Raw genomic sequence first — 16,748 nt, forward strand, 5'->3', positions numbered from 1 at the left:
AGCAGCATGTGCTGCTAACCAGCTAGCTAGCTATGATCTTCATTATACTCACTAGCTATTTATTTATGGCATTATATTTACAGTATGTCTCATTCCTGAGTGTGCAGAGAGAGTCTCTGCTCTGAGCACGCTCAGTTCAGCCTGCACACTCGCTTACTCCACTCTGAGCACGCTCAGTTCAGCCTGCACACTCGCTTACTCCACTCTGAGCACGCTCAGTTCAGCCTGCACACTCGCTTACTCCACTCTGAGCACGCCCAGTTCAGCCTGCACACTTGCTCATTATGCTCGGCCTGCATGCTCGCTCAGCCTCCTTTCGTGCTCTGGCAGACAACCCAGCACTCGCTTACAGTGTCTCTCTCACTCTCTCAACATATCCACTCTTAGCATGCTCAACTTGGCCTACACACTCACTCATTCCGCTCTGAGTGCACTTAACTCGGCCTGCACACTCGCTCATTGCGCTCTGCACGTACTCAACTCGGCCCGCGCGCGTGCTCTGGCAAACGCCCATGCACTCGGTCAGCGTCTCTCTCACTCTCTCAATATCACCGTTCTGAGCGCGCTCAACTCTGACTGCACGCTCGCTGAACTTGGCACAGCATTACATTTGTACCACAATTATTAGCCAATTGGTGACCCAAAGTAGTCAATTTCTGATTAGCCGGTCTCCTCTCCAATCACTACATTTCATGACAGATGGTGATCGGAAGAGATAAATTGTACAGTACAGAGAAACACGGGAATTATTTTACCTACTGGAGACAATAAGATGCCAAATCATATGATGACGTTCGCTGACTCGCTACCATCTGAAACAATCGGGGCTCCGTACACAATTGCTGTGACCTGTGTCGGGTGAGCAAGCAGGGAGCAGGGAATCCGGGTGAGGTGGATGGTATTCTAGATATACTGGGTTTTAATGAGGACAAACGTGGAAACACATGGGACATGCGTCAATTACAGATCTAAGAAGACAGACTGAACGTGGACTTAAATACAGGACATCAGAATGAACGCAGGGCAGCCGACACATAGGGAATTCACAAGAGTGTAACGTGGTGGGCGTGGCGAATGAGAGGGCGTGGCAAATGAGAGGGCGTGGTGAATGAGAGGGCGTGGTGAATGAGAGGGCGTGGCAAATGAGAGGGCGTGGCAAATGAGAGGGCCTGGCAAATGAGAGGGCGTGGTGAATGAGAGGGCGTGGTGAATGAGAGGGCCTGGCAAATGAGAGGGCCTGGCAAATGAGAGGGCGTGGCAAATGAGAAGGCGTGGTGAATGAGAGGGCGTGGCGAATGAGAGGGCGTGGCAAATGAGAGGGCGTGGCAAATGAGAGGGCTCGACGGAGGGAGGTGACAACAATACTGTTACAATACTCAAATACACTCAAAAAGAAAGCTGGATGTAATAGCAGTAAACAAATATAAGAACTCACCTATAGCGTGTTGCTGTTTTCAGGATTCACCATCCTATTTGGATCAATAAGTCAGACAAAATAAAAGCAAAGCATCATAAAAAAAATATTATATAAAAACGTAAGAAATTTACAAACGAGCGGAGGCCATTCGGCCCATCAAGCTCGTTTGGGGAGAACTTAACTAATAGCTCAGAGCTCTTAAAATCTTAACTAGCTCTGATTTAAAGTATAAGACCATAAGAAATGAAGTATAGTTTTGTTTGCTGCTAGACGCGCTGTTTATCACTCTGCAGAGTGTATTGAGAGGCGACCTCTGCTAACTGTACGTATCCTTCTTACTAACAGTTATAACTTTATAACCACGATTCCCTGTATATAACTGTTCAGCATTGCAGAATGTTTAGCTACTGCTTCAGCCTGTGCCTGATATTTATGATTACTTGTACTGTAATTAGGTCTGCTATGAATTGCACATCAGTTAAGCAACATCCCTAATATTATAAATTTTTCATGCAATAATTACTAGTCATTCTGGTTAAGCAAACATGTTGTTACCAAACTAACTATATGGTAATAATCAATAAAAATGTCTCTATGTAGCTAACTGTATGGTTATAATCAATTAGACATGTCGCTATCTTGCTAAATATGCATTATTAATGTAATAAAACATGTGAGTGAAACAACTCTTATCAAGCTAAGTACAAGGATATAATCAATAAAACATGTCGCTATGGAGCTCAATATACATTAATAACCTGATAAAATATGGGTTATACTATTAAGCTAAATGTAAATGAATAATAGCCTAACTAATAAAAATATACATTTTCAAAAAATGTATTTTATCAATGTAAAGGCTAAAAAAAAAATTCTGAGTCTTAAAAGAACATGATACAAATTCTTGGTCATACTGCCCAGCACTATCTATTGGATAAAATAGGATGTCAAATCCTGAAAATACTGATACACCACAGGTGAGTTATTTTTTTTTTTATTATTACCATCACATCATATTATGGCGTGACATGGCAAAGGGAAGGACGATTCACAGAGCGGCTACCGCAGAAGGGATTTATTCACTAGCAGTACAGAACTCGAGGGGGGGAAACAGGAAATAAAGGGTCCACGAGGGGTCAAACCCAAAACAGGAATACTAAACAGTAACTAAATGAATTACAAAGAAAACAAACATTGGAACTGCAAGAAAACTGGGAGCAAAACCTAGGACAACTAAACCGGGGATAAGAAGTAGCAGAGAGAAGAGTGCAGCTACAAACACCAGAACCACTACGATGACAGAATAAAGAACAGAATGAGGACAGGCACTTAAATCTACACAGATAACAAGGGCTAACAAGGGGCAGGTGTGGAACATAACCAAAAACATCCAATCAGTAAAGGCACGGGACAATAAGCAACAGGTGGAATAAATTACAAGTAACAAGCACTGGGACTAGGAAACATTAACAAACACCGAGGGCTAACAACACCAGGAGAGATTAGGAACGAACGTACAAGCAGATAAAAATTAAACAAGACACAGGCAGGGTAGACCAAAAAACAGGACTATAAAGACATAGAAAAGCAATACCGAACGCTGAGGATTTAAAAAGCCAATATATATTAAACAAAAGGTAGCTGGTTGATGGCATTTGGCCACGTCTCAAACTCACGACTGGAGGGGATCAGCATCTGACCCATACATTCAACTGATTGAGGAATGCAGCAGCCTGGGGAGCAGGGAAACACACTAGGAACTGAGGGGCTACAAGATAGAGAGAGAGAGGCAAGATGCCCAGCGACACCTGCTGGCCAAATGGAGACAAGACACATGCAACACTGCACCGACTTTGAGACATCAAGCTTGTTTTTCTATAGCTTTTGACTGTGCATTTGGGTATTGGACTGTTTCAGAAAGTAGTGAGTTAGCTAATCTCTCATTCTATTATTCGACATCCTATTTTCTCCATTAGGTAAAATAATTTATGCTTTTCCATGTAGAGTACAATTTATCTCTTCCAATTGCCTTCCATCAAGAAGTGTAGTGATTGGAGAGGAGACTGGCCAATCAGAAATTAATTCATTTGGGTCTCTGATTAGTTAATAATTTTGCCACAAATGTAACCTTGTGCCAAGTTGAGTGAGCATGCAGACCGAGTTGAACACGCGCTGAACAGGCTGTTTGTAAAAGTCCCAGGAATGAGACCCAAATATAACACCATATTTGGTTAGTTTTTTGAAACATCTGTGGGGGGACTATTTGCGTGGGACCCCAGAATCAATAAACCCTCTTCTGGGGACTCACCCTGGACAGGATGTCAAAGCAAAGCATGTTAGGGCGAATGGACAGTCATGCTATTGACATAGCAGTTATCCCAAGGGCTTGTGGGGGAAAAAAACTGAAATACCTAAAGGATACATAAGCAAGAGGAAAGCATGCAGATTCTACACACACGGGATTTATACCTCTGACCCTGAAGTACCATGGCATCTTCTCTCTGTTCTTCTACTTTAGAAAAATGGTTTTAATTTAATATCAAAAGACAAAAATATATAAATATGAGTAGCAAATAATACGAATCCAAACAACAGCACCGAACCAAACACGCATTTATCCAGTAAATTCGATTTACTGCTTTTTCTTTCCTTGTTGACGTCATAATTTTATTATTACTGCTGCAAGCTTTTTCCCTGCTGCAAAAATGTTCACATGTACTGAGGTGAACTGTCTGCTTGCTCAGCCCTTTTTTTCTTAAAAAAAAAGAAAGATAGAAAGAAAGAAAAAAATAAAACTCACAGCTAGCAGGAAATGTTTGTGTGATTAGGATTTGAGATTTAAACTGTGCTTAATCTCTCCGGCTAGGAAGCTTCGGCTGAGGCAGAAATATTACGGCTGGGGGATGAGTGGGTATTCGCCGCGTCTTTACCAGCACAGCTTACCGTAAGGAAAGTCAAACGATTTTACTCTGTGCTTTTCCACTTATTCAAATGCGGGATCGAGATTGTAATTTAGTCATTTAGATTTAGTAATGTTAGTAAATGAGATGTAAACCTAAGAGATCATTAAACTTTAATTTTCCAATTTAATATGCGTGTGAAAGTCTGAGATTAAAAAGAGCCTTGTGGGCTTGAGACGGCCGCCGAAGCGCGAAACCCGAGGCCCGTCGGATCCGCCCGTCGAGCAACAATAATAAAGGACAGCAGAGGGCGCCCGCTCAGAGCGTGCCAGGCGGCCAACATGCAGGGCAACAAACGGCAGTGCTTGGGAATGGGCTGACATCTGAACCCCCGTTATCGTGTCTTCCTGCCTATCTGTTACCTCATCTGTAAGAAAAACTGGGATGATTATTATGGCTTAGTGGGAGGGGGGTGATGACAAGGTTGGGGTGCCTAGGCTGGTTGCAGCTGTAGACTTAGAAATAACAAACAAGCATCAATATGATTTCTGGACCTCTGACTTCTCACGCTCTGTGACCTCAGAACACAATGCACAGCTGTTTAATATTCTTGATTAATAACTTGAGTCTATCATTAAAAAGCAATGCAATTCTGTTAAAACTAGTCATTATAACTGGCCTCTGCCTTTCAAATCGTTCACTGTTGGTTTAAAGAAGATAACACGTTTTTTTCTGTAGTGAAAAAGAGGCGACCAGCTACCTTCTGTGATCAGTAAAGAGTTCCATAAATAATGGGATTTGATTAAAGATTCCGATATAAGGGCAGGTTTTGGGAATACTGTGGGATTATGCTTTGTAACCTGCAATTCCTCCGGTTGCAAAAGTAATTCCCTCATAATTCGCTCCTAATGCATCACATCACTATTCATTCCACTGGATTCATTTCAGCCCTGTAGTTTTCAATGGACATAAAAAATATTGATTGATCTTGGAAAACCTTAAACTGGCATTTCCCTCGCTGACCCATTGGCATTAAGCACAGAGCCCCCTTGGTTCCTTGCGGTAGTTTGCCAGTATATTCTGGCTTCCTGGCTTTGTGCAAAAAAAAAGGGGGGGGGGGGGGGGGCGGGCGACAGACCTTTTACTCTCCTGCTCCTTTACACTGGAACTATCTGAAAAGGTTTCCCTCAACTGTTGGGATTTTGCTCCGGTTATTTAATATCCACAACAGCGTGGGCAGGCCGTGGGCTACGACCTTACACAATAAAAGCCGCAATCAAGGAAACGTACATTACTTAAACGTGATAGGCGCGTGCAGTGCACTATATCGGCACGTGTCACGCACATGGACCGAGACAGCGGCCGTAAGGGAAGGCGAATACCCTGCGGCCACCCTTCACATGTCTCCATGGATTTCCCCGGACATCGGGCGTGTTTGAAATATCGCGGCAAAGACAAATCCCGAAGTTTCGGGAAGATGACGCTCTGACATTCCCGCAGCATAAAGTAGCATCAAGGATACTGTCTCCTTTCTGGGGGAGGGGGGCTGTCAGGGAGTCACAAGCCCATTACCCCCAATCAATACTGAGCACTGGGCAGAGATGCAAACGGCTGCATCGTTAAGCTCTGGCACCTGGATCCACCTGGGGGTGGGATGGGGGGCGGGGAGGCATGACACCCGGGGTGTCAAGGCTCACACTTCACACATGTGAACTTTCAAATGCATTTGTGTTTGGGAAATGGTTTGTTTTTAAGGACGCTGAAGTGAAGTGGATTTTTGTGGTGCACGTTTGGGGGGGGGCACATTCACTCACTCACTCGTCACACATCGTTACGGAAACATTACATAATTACATGCGATCAGTTCATCTATTGACATCCAATATCATATCATTAATATAATCACTGTACCCAACCACGCCGGAAAACACATTGAAGTACTACAGTGTCGTGCAGTAACCAACTGAGCGAAAACACTCAATATGATACTCGGTTCACTCTGAATGAAACGTTAATTAACTGGGAATTTAAATGTATATATTAGGCCTAAGACTTAAGTGGTTGTGTTTCTGTGTGATTAAATTACAAACCATTTTATCTATATTGATATTATAGTATTGAATTCATTATTTTATGTTTATTAAGACTGATAGTCTTGGCAGCAGATATATACCGACAAATGAATACACGCCTAAAAAACAGATCAGAAAGACATCATACGCTGTACTTAGGGCGCATTTTTAGCGGTGGAAAGCTAGTACCGGGTCCAGCACAGAGCATGGGCACTCCTCCTGTTTAATATTAGACGTACTTCCCACCCCCTCTCCTGCATCTCATTTTCGGGAGCCAGTTGTCGCTAGGTGAAAGCAGCGCCTCCAGATTGAAGCAGGTGTCCAACATGGCGATCACGGGCAGCGGATCTCTCTCTGCGGCGCTCTTTTTATTCGCGGCGTCGGCGGCTCATCTTCTCCTCCCAGGTAGGTCCGTAGGTTGCTTCGCTCCCGGCTGTATTTCCGCGGCTCCGCTCTTACCGCGGACGGCGGCTGGAGAACTTGCCGAGGCGATCCGACGCTGGGTGCGCTGGCAAGAGCGCCGTGGATGAATGAGGTCGGCGGTGCGGTCCGAGTCAAAGTAACTGAATAGTGCTCAGAAGTTTCTTGATGATCTTAAAAATAAGGAATCGTCCACAACTCAGAGATATTCTACAAGAATAGGGAAAACCTTTCAGACTTTACTGGTGTTTAATTAGCGCACATATGTATTTCTGTTACTTTGCAAATGTTGCGAGCTGTAGATCACTAATAACAGCAGAAATCGCGGCGGCAGTGGTAGCAAAGGCTTCCCGAGCTGCGCAGCGCCAGTAGATCCCAGTGGTGCTCCGTGGGGTCCGGCTCCGCAAAACACGCCGAGTTAGCGAGTTCCCCAGCTGAGAGCTTGAGATCATTAGGGCAGCGAAATGGAAATGGCTGTCCGCCAAAAACATATACCAGCAAAAGAGATTGATGAAAGTTACACCTTTTTAAAGCGTTTTGAAGGCTGCCGATCAGTTATCTCTAAGTAGGGAAAATACATTAAGCAAAGAGGAGGATTCAGGGAAGATGATGATGAAGAGGGGGGGCGCTGGGGGTGTATTAGTTCAGCCACCAGTATGGACGTTTTTTTTCTTTTACTTTCCAAACAATCGTGGTGAACAGAATTCACACAATGTTTGCTTACCGGATACGCGATTTTGTTTTTATGCGATGCATTTCTGCAACAACGCATTTAGTGCTGGGATCTTTCTGAATATCGCAGCGAGAGCAAGTGGTGATTCCTGTAGTGTCGGCAAAGCCACAAATCATACGACTGCACCATGGAACTGGCCGTTTCCTTTTTATTAATGAAAATGCGTCACGCTTGTGTTGCCAGTTACAATGTATCCATGTACAATGTATCCATTTCATATGGTTGTATGTCGACAGGCGCCGGGTTCTAAAGCAGCGAAATAAAAACACATTTTTAAATTTGACTGCCTGCTTAGTTATAAAGTTATGCCGAGTACTGATGCGTATTATAAACTACACATGCCGCGTTTATGCAAACATATTTCTTTCTCCGACTCACGTCACATTTTAAAAGGGCAAAGTGAGCAGTCCTGTGATTTATCGTGGTCCACGCCGGACACCCACTGATCTGCCCGCAGTAGCGAATCTGATGCCGAAACTGGTTTTTAATATGCGCGTTACCACCGTGCTGGGGGTGGGTTTGAGGGGGGGGACAGGAAGCTCGGGGTTATCCCTAGCAAACTTGTTCAATGCAGGAGTGCGACAATGCGGCGCTTTTAGCTGGATGTTGGAGAGGTTTGCGAAGTCCTGTCGTGGCGAGATCTGCTGGCACCAAGAGGGCAGTGTTTGCTGAGAGATGATTGGGGGGGTGCCTGCCTCTTATTAGTTCACGGCAGCGGCTCTTTTTCGCGTGCATCTAGTTTGGGGGGTGGATGGAGGGGGGGGTTCGCATCGTGTTTAACCTTTAGACATCGGGAATATAGGACATGCCGTGTATTTCATTCCTTTGTTTTCCGTCAAATGTAGTTTTACATCAACAGGTTTGGCGTTTGCAGGGACTGTTGTAGTGTTAAGTCTGCGTTTGGGAGAACGCTGGAAATAAAAATGCTGAACGCGTGTGTTAGTGGTGTGTGTATATGGGGCTGGGGGGCGGTTCACTGTTACAATTGTAAGTAATTGTATTGGTCGAAAGCGAAGTCGACTGCAGTCTAGGCTTTTATACACATATACATAAATTGCTTTTTTACGCCCAATAGTCCACGTTAAAAGGTCTGATTGCCCGCCCGTTTGTGTGCACGACATGCACCGAAATACAGGTTTTTATTGCCGGTCGCAGTCCGGTCACTGTCTTTTTTTATTTTTTTGCCTCCTTCCATTTCTGTTACGTCCAGTCGGTAGCTACAATAACCGTGGAGTTTCAGTTCCTCTCCGTGGGTGTTATTTTAATAGAGAAACGCAGATTTTATCTACGGATCAGGTCAAACGCGTAGAGTATTCATGAATACCAATACCATAAACATGGCACTGACAGCTATTCCCAAATACATATTTTGAATTAAAGCAATTCTATGTTTAGGAATTGTTGACAGACTTTGATGGGAAGTGCATGTTAAAAATCCATAGCCGTTTTGTTATCAAAATTTCAAATTGAACTGAAATTGAGTGTAGTGGGACCGTTTTACATTCAACTGCAGTACTGACTAAATGCAAAGAGAGGTGGGCAGAGAGCATCAATAATTTACTAGCATGCCCAATACAGTATGCTAAGCATCGCAGGGTATTTTAAGATTAATGTAGCCGGTGCAGAGGGGGTATGAATCGCAGTGACTTTTAGCCAAGAAACGGCTCCCCCTTTTGTCGATCGCCGTCAGATGTCTGCACCTGAGAGGCATCGCAAACGCAAAGGTACCTCTCTAGTTTCCCCAACGGTGCCAATCAGCCCGATCGGATATCCTTTAAATCAGGGCAATGATCACAGGTTTAAACAAGGAGTGAAAGCTCTCAGAAATATTAATGCAAAGTCGGCTTACTTCAAAGGGTTCAGCCTAACATGTCAGCTAACTGTTGCTTTGTTCTCTTGCAATCCTGTTGCTTTCATTTTTTTTTTAAACAAAATGTTGGTCTTCGGTTCCTTTCCGTGACCAGCAGTGTGAACCTTCTGACTTGATTTTCAACAGTTATCTTGGGCCTTAAATTACTGCACTGACGTGCCATAATGTTGCCTCAGTTTTCTAATTATGTTTGTGAACCTACAGAAAAACAACAACATTCAGCAGTTTCCCAAAAGATGCATTTATTGGGTCAGTTATTTTTGGATTGTTTACATATTCCCAGGGAGGGGGGAGTTGGGGGGGGGGGGGGTTGTATGTGCAGTAATTTATGCTGTTTGTTATTCTGGCTTTCACAGAAACACGTTTGTGTAGAGCTTGTACATTTAAACTCAAATTGGACAGAGGGGGGAAAAACACCTTTCCATCTGGCAAGAACCTTTTTTTTGCAGCATACAGGACCAGAGTAGAAAGGCACCATGAACCCCCCCCCCCCCCCCCACCAGAGATTTTCCGTTACTGGTGAATGAAAGCGCTCACTGTAGTCTGGGTTTAAGGCAACCAAGGCTCCTTCTGTGTGGTTAATGTTTCTTTTTGGGCTCAAGTAAGGTCGACCCAAAGTAGGGAAACGTCTCCTAAATGCGCCTCCTGTTGACTCTCACTTTGCATTTCTCCAGAGCCACAGGTAACCGCGATTAACAGAGATGGCACTTGAGCTTTCGGTCTTTGTGGGGGGCGATATAGGGATTATGTCGCCAACGGACAAACTGCTTAAGCGCGCTGTCACCAACGTGGCTTAGAATGCGACGTATGTCAAAAGGAGGATAAATCGGAGCAAAAAAGGTAGAATGGAAAATGTGCATTTTCTCCCCACAGACCAGTGCAACAGTTCCCGCATTTTGCAAACCTAAGTTCGGGTCATGCTTTTTGAGTTAAGTTCACACGCTTTACGAATACAGGTCCTCCGAGGATGTAAATTGTCGGGACTTGTTTGAATGCGTATTTGAAGCTGTTGAATTAACGGCGGATGGGCGCCTTTCCCGAACCCTTTCGCATTTGCATGATTACGAGAGCGCCTATACGTCCCCGCAAGTGCTGCCTCTCTTCCCAAGCATTCATCAAATCAGCCGGGCACGCTTGGCTGATTTGTGTCCTCGGCGGTGCTGGCGGTGGTGGCGGGTGACGATTTTGAGCTGTGCGTGTTTTGAGACCCCATCCCCGCCAAATAAAACCAGTGGTTTTCTCAAGCACTTGAACCAGCTCTCTGACTGTAGCTCCCTTCCCCACTCTGCTGTATTCATTTACATTTTATTTATTTAGCTTTCGCCTTTATCCGAGGCTATGTACGATTGAGATGGCTGGGGTCAGACGATCCCTGAAGGGTTTGGGGGTTAAGGGCTTTGCTCAGGAACCCAGTGGTAAAATCTCTGTGCCAGTCCTTGGATTTGAACCTGCAACCTTCCAGTCAGAGGCACTGTGTCCTAACCCCACACTACCCCCTAATAATACCCCTTCCCAGGAGTGCTGTCCATTACTAAGGATCCTAACTCGAATTGCGCTCCGTTCATTTCCTCTCCGTGTTCGTCCCTCACCTGCTTTTGTCGAACGGACGCTGCGTACTTCGACATGAGCTGCACCTGAGACCGTTGCTGTTTTGTTTGTGTGACCGAAGTGAAAACACATTAAGATGCTGCTTTAAAAGTCTGCGAATGAAAGGGAATGGCTTAACCAGAATTGATTATTTTTCTTTTTGCTTGTGGTCTGCGTTTTCCGAGATCCCTTTGGCAGGCAGCCTAATACCTCCAGCCTAATTTCCATGAGTTTTTATTTTATTTTATTTTTTATTTTTAAGTGCATTTTCACTAGTTTGCCTTTGCACTGAGTGGCCACCATTCTATTATAAGTGAGGGTCTAATAATATATTCATTTTGGTCTTACAGAACAGTTTCCTCATGATTAATAATTGGCTTGTAGCTATTTTTGGTTATATTGCGATTATATTTACCAGAGTGGAAACCAGTGGATTGTGAAGTGACTTGATATTTTTGATGTCCTCAAAGGTAATTGCAGATTTCCATCTTTATTGTACTATGTTAGTTTTAGGGTGGGCTGGTTAAATTGTTAGTTTAAATAAAGCTACATTTCCCAGCACGACTTATCCTTTTGCCAGCTTTTGTCTGATTGACTTGGGTACTGGCATTTATAACATGTAACAAACCCTTTACATTTTTTTTTGGATGGATAGTTGGTAACTTGTTATGATCTTGGTAGGAAAAACAAATACATAATTTTTTTCCCCCAGCTTATTCTTCCCTCCTCCAAACTGTGGCCAGTACAGCCACTCTGGGGTTCAGTGCTAAAAATCGTAGTGCGTGAGAGAGGCGTGTTTGATAGATTGAACTGAGGGTTTGGGGTTTGGAAATGATGGCTGGTGAATCAGCAGGTGGGAAAGTTAGGGTGGTGGGGTTGTATCTAAACCTGAATTTGCTCTCTCTCATATATTTGTTTCCTCTTGTAGCTTTTTGATGCTCTTTTTTGTAGCTGAAATAGAGCATTGAGCTAACAACTCGAAGGTCATGGGTTTGAATCCCAAGGAGCAGATCCAACCCTTGCTTATACTCTTATAACCCCAACCCCCCCCCCCCCCAATTTAATTCGCCCCTTATAGGCATGTGAAGAAGATGCGCCTGAGGCTGTAGGGGAAGGAAATGTTTTATGACTCATCACTTGCCATCAGAGGGACAAGCAAAGGAGATGCAACGTTAGGAAGCTTTAAAGCAGAAATGATGATTCCACTCATGGGTTCAAAGGTCATGGAGATGGAAGTGCAAGGAATGAATTCCACCTTGGCTGTGTTCATAGGTACAAGATATGGCAGGAGTAAGTGCAGAAGCATTGAGGGGGGGGGAATCGATAACGTAATTGTTAGGGAGATGTTTCCGAATGGTAGCTGTTGAACCATCACTTTCGTTGGTCGATTATTTAGTTCAGGTGTAGTAATAGTGGTTAATCTTGTGTGGAGGGCTTGCAGTGATTATGGAATTCGATTCCTCAGCACTGGCACGTGGTGATGAAAGCGGTTTTAATTGTGATCGCTCTTGGTGATGCCTGCACTTCACACTGGCTTGCTTGCATTTCACGGCGGCTTTTACGCTAAAGTTATTAACGACGAACCGTGCAGCGCGAAAAACCATTAAACGACGGCCCTTTTGTAGCTGCCTCTTGCCTGGTAGAGATGAGACATTTATTATCTGTCCGGTTTGGAAGCTACGGAGGATGTAAGCGTAGTTATTGGTAGCTAAATTATTTAAGTTTTAAAAGTTTGCAGAAGCTTGGGGTTTGCAGCCTGGGGTCAGTGACAAGACTGCGGTGTGTGCTATTGTTAATCCTGAAAGGGTGAATTCAAAGTAAGTAGGTTAATGTAAACAGCAGAATTTATGCAGTGCTAGAGTTAGTAAATTTAGATTTTAGGTTTGATAAATAAAGTATACTGATCTGATGTTGGCTTTAATGGTCATTCTCTGTTGTTCCAATAAATTTGCATAACACATGTAGTATTTGTCATGGCGAAGTTCTGTTTAGCCTGGAGGATACCTTGTGGTATTATAGTTAGCAAGCGTCAGTGGTGTATTCATAATCTTGTGGAATGCCGTTGGACTTAGTTAATGGTTTACCAGAGAAACGCGACAGACTCATTCCGTTTTAGGAACTCTGACGTTCTCCAAGCATGTATTTGCTTTTTGAATTAAGTAAGAAGAAAGAGTATCTCAATCAATTTTGTAGGTGCAGCGCAGCACATATTTAAAATAGGTTTCCTTTATATTCATTAGGAGGGTTGTTATTGACTGACGGTGCTTGTAAGCGTTCAGTCCAAGAGCAGTAGATAATTTAATTTTGGCGGGGACAAAGTGCATCCTTGCCGAACTACCTTGGAAACTGCTCAGTGAATTTAACTGTGAGCGATGTGGCCATTTTCTTTAATCACTTCCCGTGTCTTTAATAAAATTCCTCACTGTTCCGGTTCGGAGTGGGACATTCCTTTCCGCATGTCAGTGGGAATGGGGCGCGAGAATGTGGTCCTTCTCCTGACCCGCTGTACTACAAAATGGGCAGTAACTCTTGTTGGGCATTTTTGGAAATTCAGACTCTTCTGAAGCTTAATGCAGCGGCATCTGTATGCTGTCGGAGTATTAAGGGTTTGTTTGGGGGTTTTTTTTGTTCTTTTCCTGTGTGCCCCCTTTGATGGGTAAGATGGCTGAGTTTCTTGGAAATGATTATTAATGGGAGCTGGGTCTTCACAGTCGAGCCAGGGGCTTGTATGTATAATAATGTTTTGGGAATAAAAGATGCTTTGATTTAAAGGCAAAGGAACCTACGATGTCAGATTCGGTCTGCCATGTCCCTCAGCTTTTTCAAAAGGTTTGTTTTTTATTTATTTATTTATTTATTTTATTTCATTTTTTTTGGTCCTGGCTGGAATTTAAAAAGAAGAATATTGCTTCTGGTAAATTCATGAATAGTAAATAAAAAGGAGACGAAATGAAATTGAGAGTGTTATGAATGCATCTGTACGATGAAGACGTAAGTGAAGTGGTCTGGTTTTGTCGTCGTCGTCCTGGGTTTAGGAATTAACCTCGAACCCAACGAAACAAAATTCTCTGTGTCTAATATCACTTGTTTTTAAAGATGTGATCTAAAAACAAAGATTCAGTACGAAGTCAAAGCTGGGGATTGATTAGAGCAGGTCGAGCCTTTTGAAATGATTTGTTTTGTTTGGGTTTTGGCGTGATGGTCGTCTGTGGGATGATTCTGAGCTACACAGGAGTGATGATGAATTCCCGTCTCTGGGTGTTTTGCTGGGGGGGGGGGCATCTTGGCTTTGAAGGCATCCCCTGCTCTTGGGACGGAAACTGGCACCACGTATGTTCGTGCAGGCCAGGAGAATACCAGGAACGGGTCCGAATCTCCATGCGAATCGGCGTAATTTCTTCGGCAGTTGCGCGTATGCATCATGTTTAGCTTGTCTTGTGATGTCGCTGCCCCCCCCCCCCCCCGAATGTCATCGGTGTTGCCGTGGCATCCTTGATATCTGATGTCCTTAAAGTGCAGCCTCTGTCTTTCATATGAAAAAGTCAGCAAAATGAGGTGAAACAAGTTTTCACTTCACTTATTTACAAGTAAACATGATCAGTCATTACTGGAGTACACCTTGACATTAGCAGGAAATTAGACCCATCTTTTTAACGAGGGGTGTAAGACCTTCGCAGCAGCCAGTTAATGAACTGAGGAATTGATTTCCCAGACACAGGGCTAAACACCCCCCCCCGCCCCCCACACACACACACACACACAGTTTACAAGTCTGCATATGAAGTACCAAGTCTTCATTCTTCAGTTAGCCTTTCTTCATATTTTTATCTTTTTTTTAAGATGTTAAAGATCAAAGGGATCCCTCTAAGAAGTGATCCACCGCAATCTGTTAATCTGATTTAACTAACTTTTTATTTACCCCCCCCCCCCCCACCACATCCTTGTGGTGTGTTTTGATGAAGGTCAATCACTTGAGAGCAGAAGCTGTACTTCATTAAGACTTTAAATGCTCTATTTGTCCCATTTGATTTGGGAAGTGCCGTATTTTAAGTGCATAATTGCCTTTTGATTGGGTGTATTGAATTTTAACGGGGCTGCATCGTAAGAGACTTGGGGGCCAAATGGTAACAAGGGGTCACTATGCGGTGCAAAATATTTACTAGGACTCGTCAGAATTGGGATTGGGGTAGTTCTGGGTCTTTCTGGGGTAGGTCTAGGCTGGTGCCCCTCCAGCTGTCTGCCTCCTGCTTCGGTCCAATTTTATTAATGGGCTTCTTTCGCTATCGATTTTTATTTTCTGTGTGTTTTTCTGCCTTGTGACCTTCCTTATTGTTTCCCTTCCTGGCGCACATTCAAAATGCAGATTGGCCCTTGGATAAGGCGTAATTTAATATACTGGATATTAATGATGAGTGGTCCTGCCGTGCAGCCGGTCCTGCTTTCTTTATCCGTGTTGATGAATTACCCTCCTTGCTCCCCCCCCCCCGCCCCCCACCGCATACCGCACTGACGAAGCGTGGTGAACTCCGAAGGAAGCTGATGTCGTGGTTGTTGGTGGTGGTGGTGGGGGGGGGGCGTGTGTGCGTGCCCGTGTGTGTGTGTGTGTCTCTGAAATCTACATCGTTAGGTTGAGTCGGATGCCCACGCCCCCCTACCCCCCCCCAAAAATATGATTGTGTTTCAGGGTTTGTCGAGCAGCCTGTAACCGTCGCTGCTACCCTCATCTGACGATCACCGTGTCGTCCTGCTGAAAATTCTGAGAAGTGTTCGGATTGGGCGGGGCCACACAGAGACATGACTGGGCATCTGGAAAATTCTACTGAATGGGTTTCGCCCCCCCCCTTCTCCAAACCAAAGCTATCATTATCCACACTTGGAGACTCGGGAGCCCCGCCCTAGTGTCTGGGCCCCTGAAAGTCTTCCGTGTTCCCCCTGGGACTGGGTGAGGTAGGCCTGTCATGAGAGCTGGGTCCAGTTCCCCTAAATGAACCTGGTTTTGTGAAAGTACCACAACATGAGGGATGGGGGTCGGCTGCAAAAACAAACCATAATGAGGTGATGATAGGTCGCTAGTTAAACCAGTACAATGCCCCTACCAGCTCGTCGTGGCTTCTTCCTGGCGACTGTGTCGCGTGTCGTGCCAGAGGTAACGCTGCTTTACCAAGCTGTCATCAAATCGCGACGCTTCGCTTGTGTGTTAAAGGATTACAACCTCAGAAAGCTACTCTGCTGTGAAATTGTCTGTAGGTTTTTGGCTGGAAGCGCCTTCCAGCCTAAAAAAAGCCCCAATGTATTAAGTTGATTTAAGTAGCTGTCATTATCACCCCTGTTTTAGTTTATTTGTCACCTTCCAAATAGAGAAGGCAGCCAAGATGAGAAAGGGGGTCACCAAGGGCTGGGAGAATGGGTCCTTGATAATCGTGGATTGCAAGTCAGCGTTCTGTTTACCGATGGAGCCCATCCTCAGCTGAGGTCATCCAGTGACCAACTCTCTCCTGTTCTCCCTGAATCTATGGTCCCTCCGCCCCTCCCCCCCTGCCCCCCTGCCGCTGTCAATAAATAATAAAAATTGCTTGTAAGCATGACTGTTGCCCACAACTGTTACGATGCAGGGATCAGTCACATACCAAATGGAAAATCTAAGTCTTTCGCGTGGTTCATCGCTGAAGTTCCTTATGCTTTTATTTATCTGCAGACCCCAAATGGGAACGGCTTGCCTGACACCTGCGATGCAGCACATCGCAGTACA

At 44.4% G+C, this 16,748-nt stretch overlaps 1 protein-coding gene across 5 annotated transcripts in view; it reads left to right on the forward strand.

Moving 5' to 3' along the window:
* Window positions 1–6,698: 6,698 nt before the first annotated feature.
* cadm1a (cell adhesion molecule 1a) overlaps window positions 6,699–16,748 on the forward strand; it is a 187,649-nt gene continuing 177,599 nt past the window's right edge. For 4 of the 5 annotated variants that reach the window (XM_048983889.1, XM_048983892.1, XM_048983894.1 and 1 more), the window contains exon 1: window positions 6,701–6,794. In XM_048983889.1, the coding sequence (XP_048839846.1) occupies window positions 6,716–6,794 (79 nt within the window). In that variant the 5' untranslated portion in view covers window positions 6,701–6,715. Of the gene's footprint in view, window positions 6,795–16,748 lie in introns of all 5 variants that reach the window. The other variant, XM_048983890.1, reaches the window with a different exon arrangement.

This window comes from Brienomyrus brachyistius, chromosome 18, assembly GCF_023856365.1.
Source record: "Brienomyrus brachyistius isolate T26 chromosome 18, BBRACH_0.4, whole genome shotgun sequence".
NCBI classification, from domain to species: domain Eukaryota; kingdom Metazoa; phylum Chordata; class Actinopteri; order Osteoglossiformes; family Mormyridae; genus Brienomyrus; species Brienomyrus brachyistius.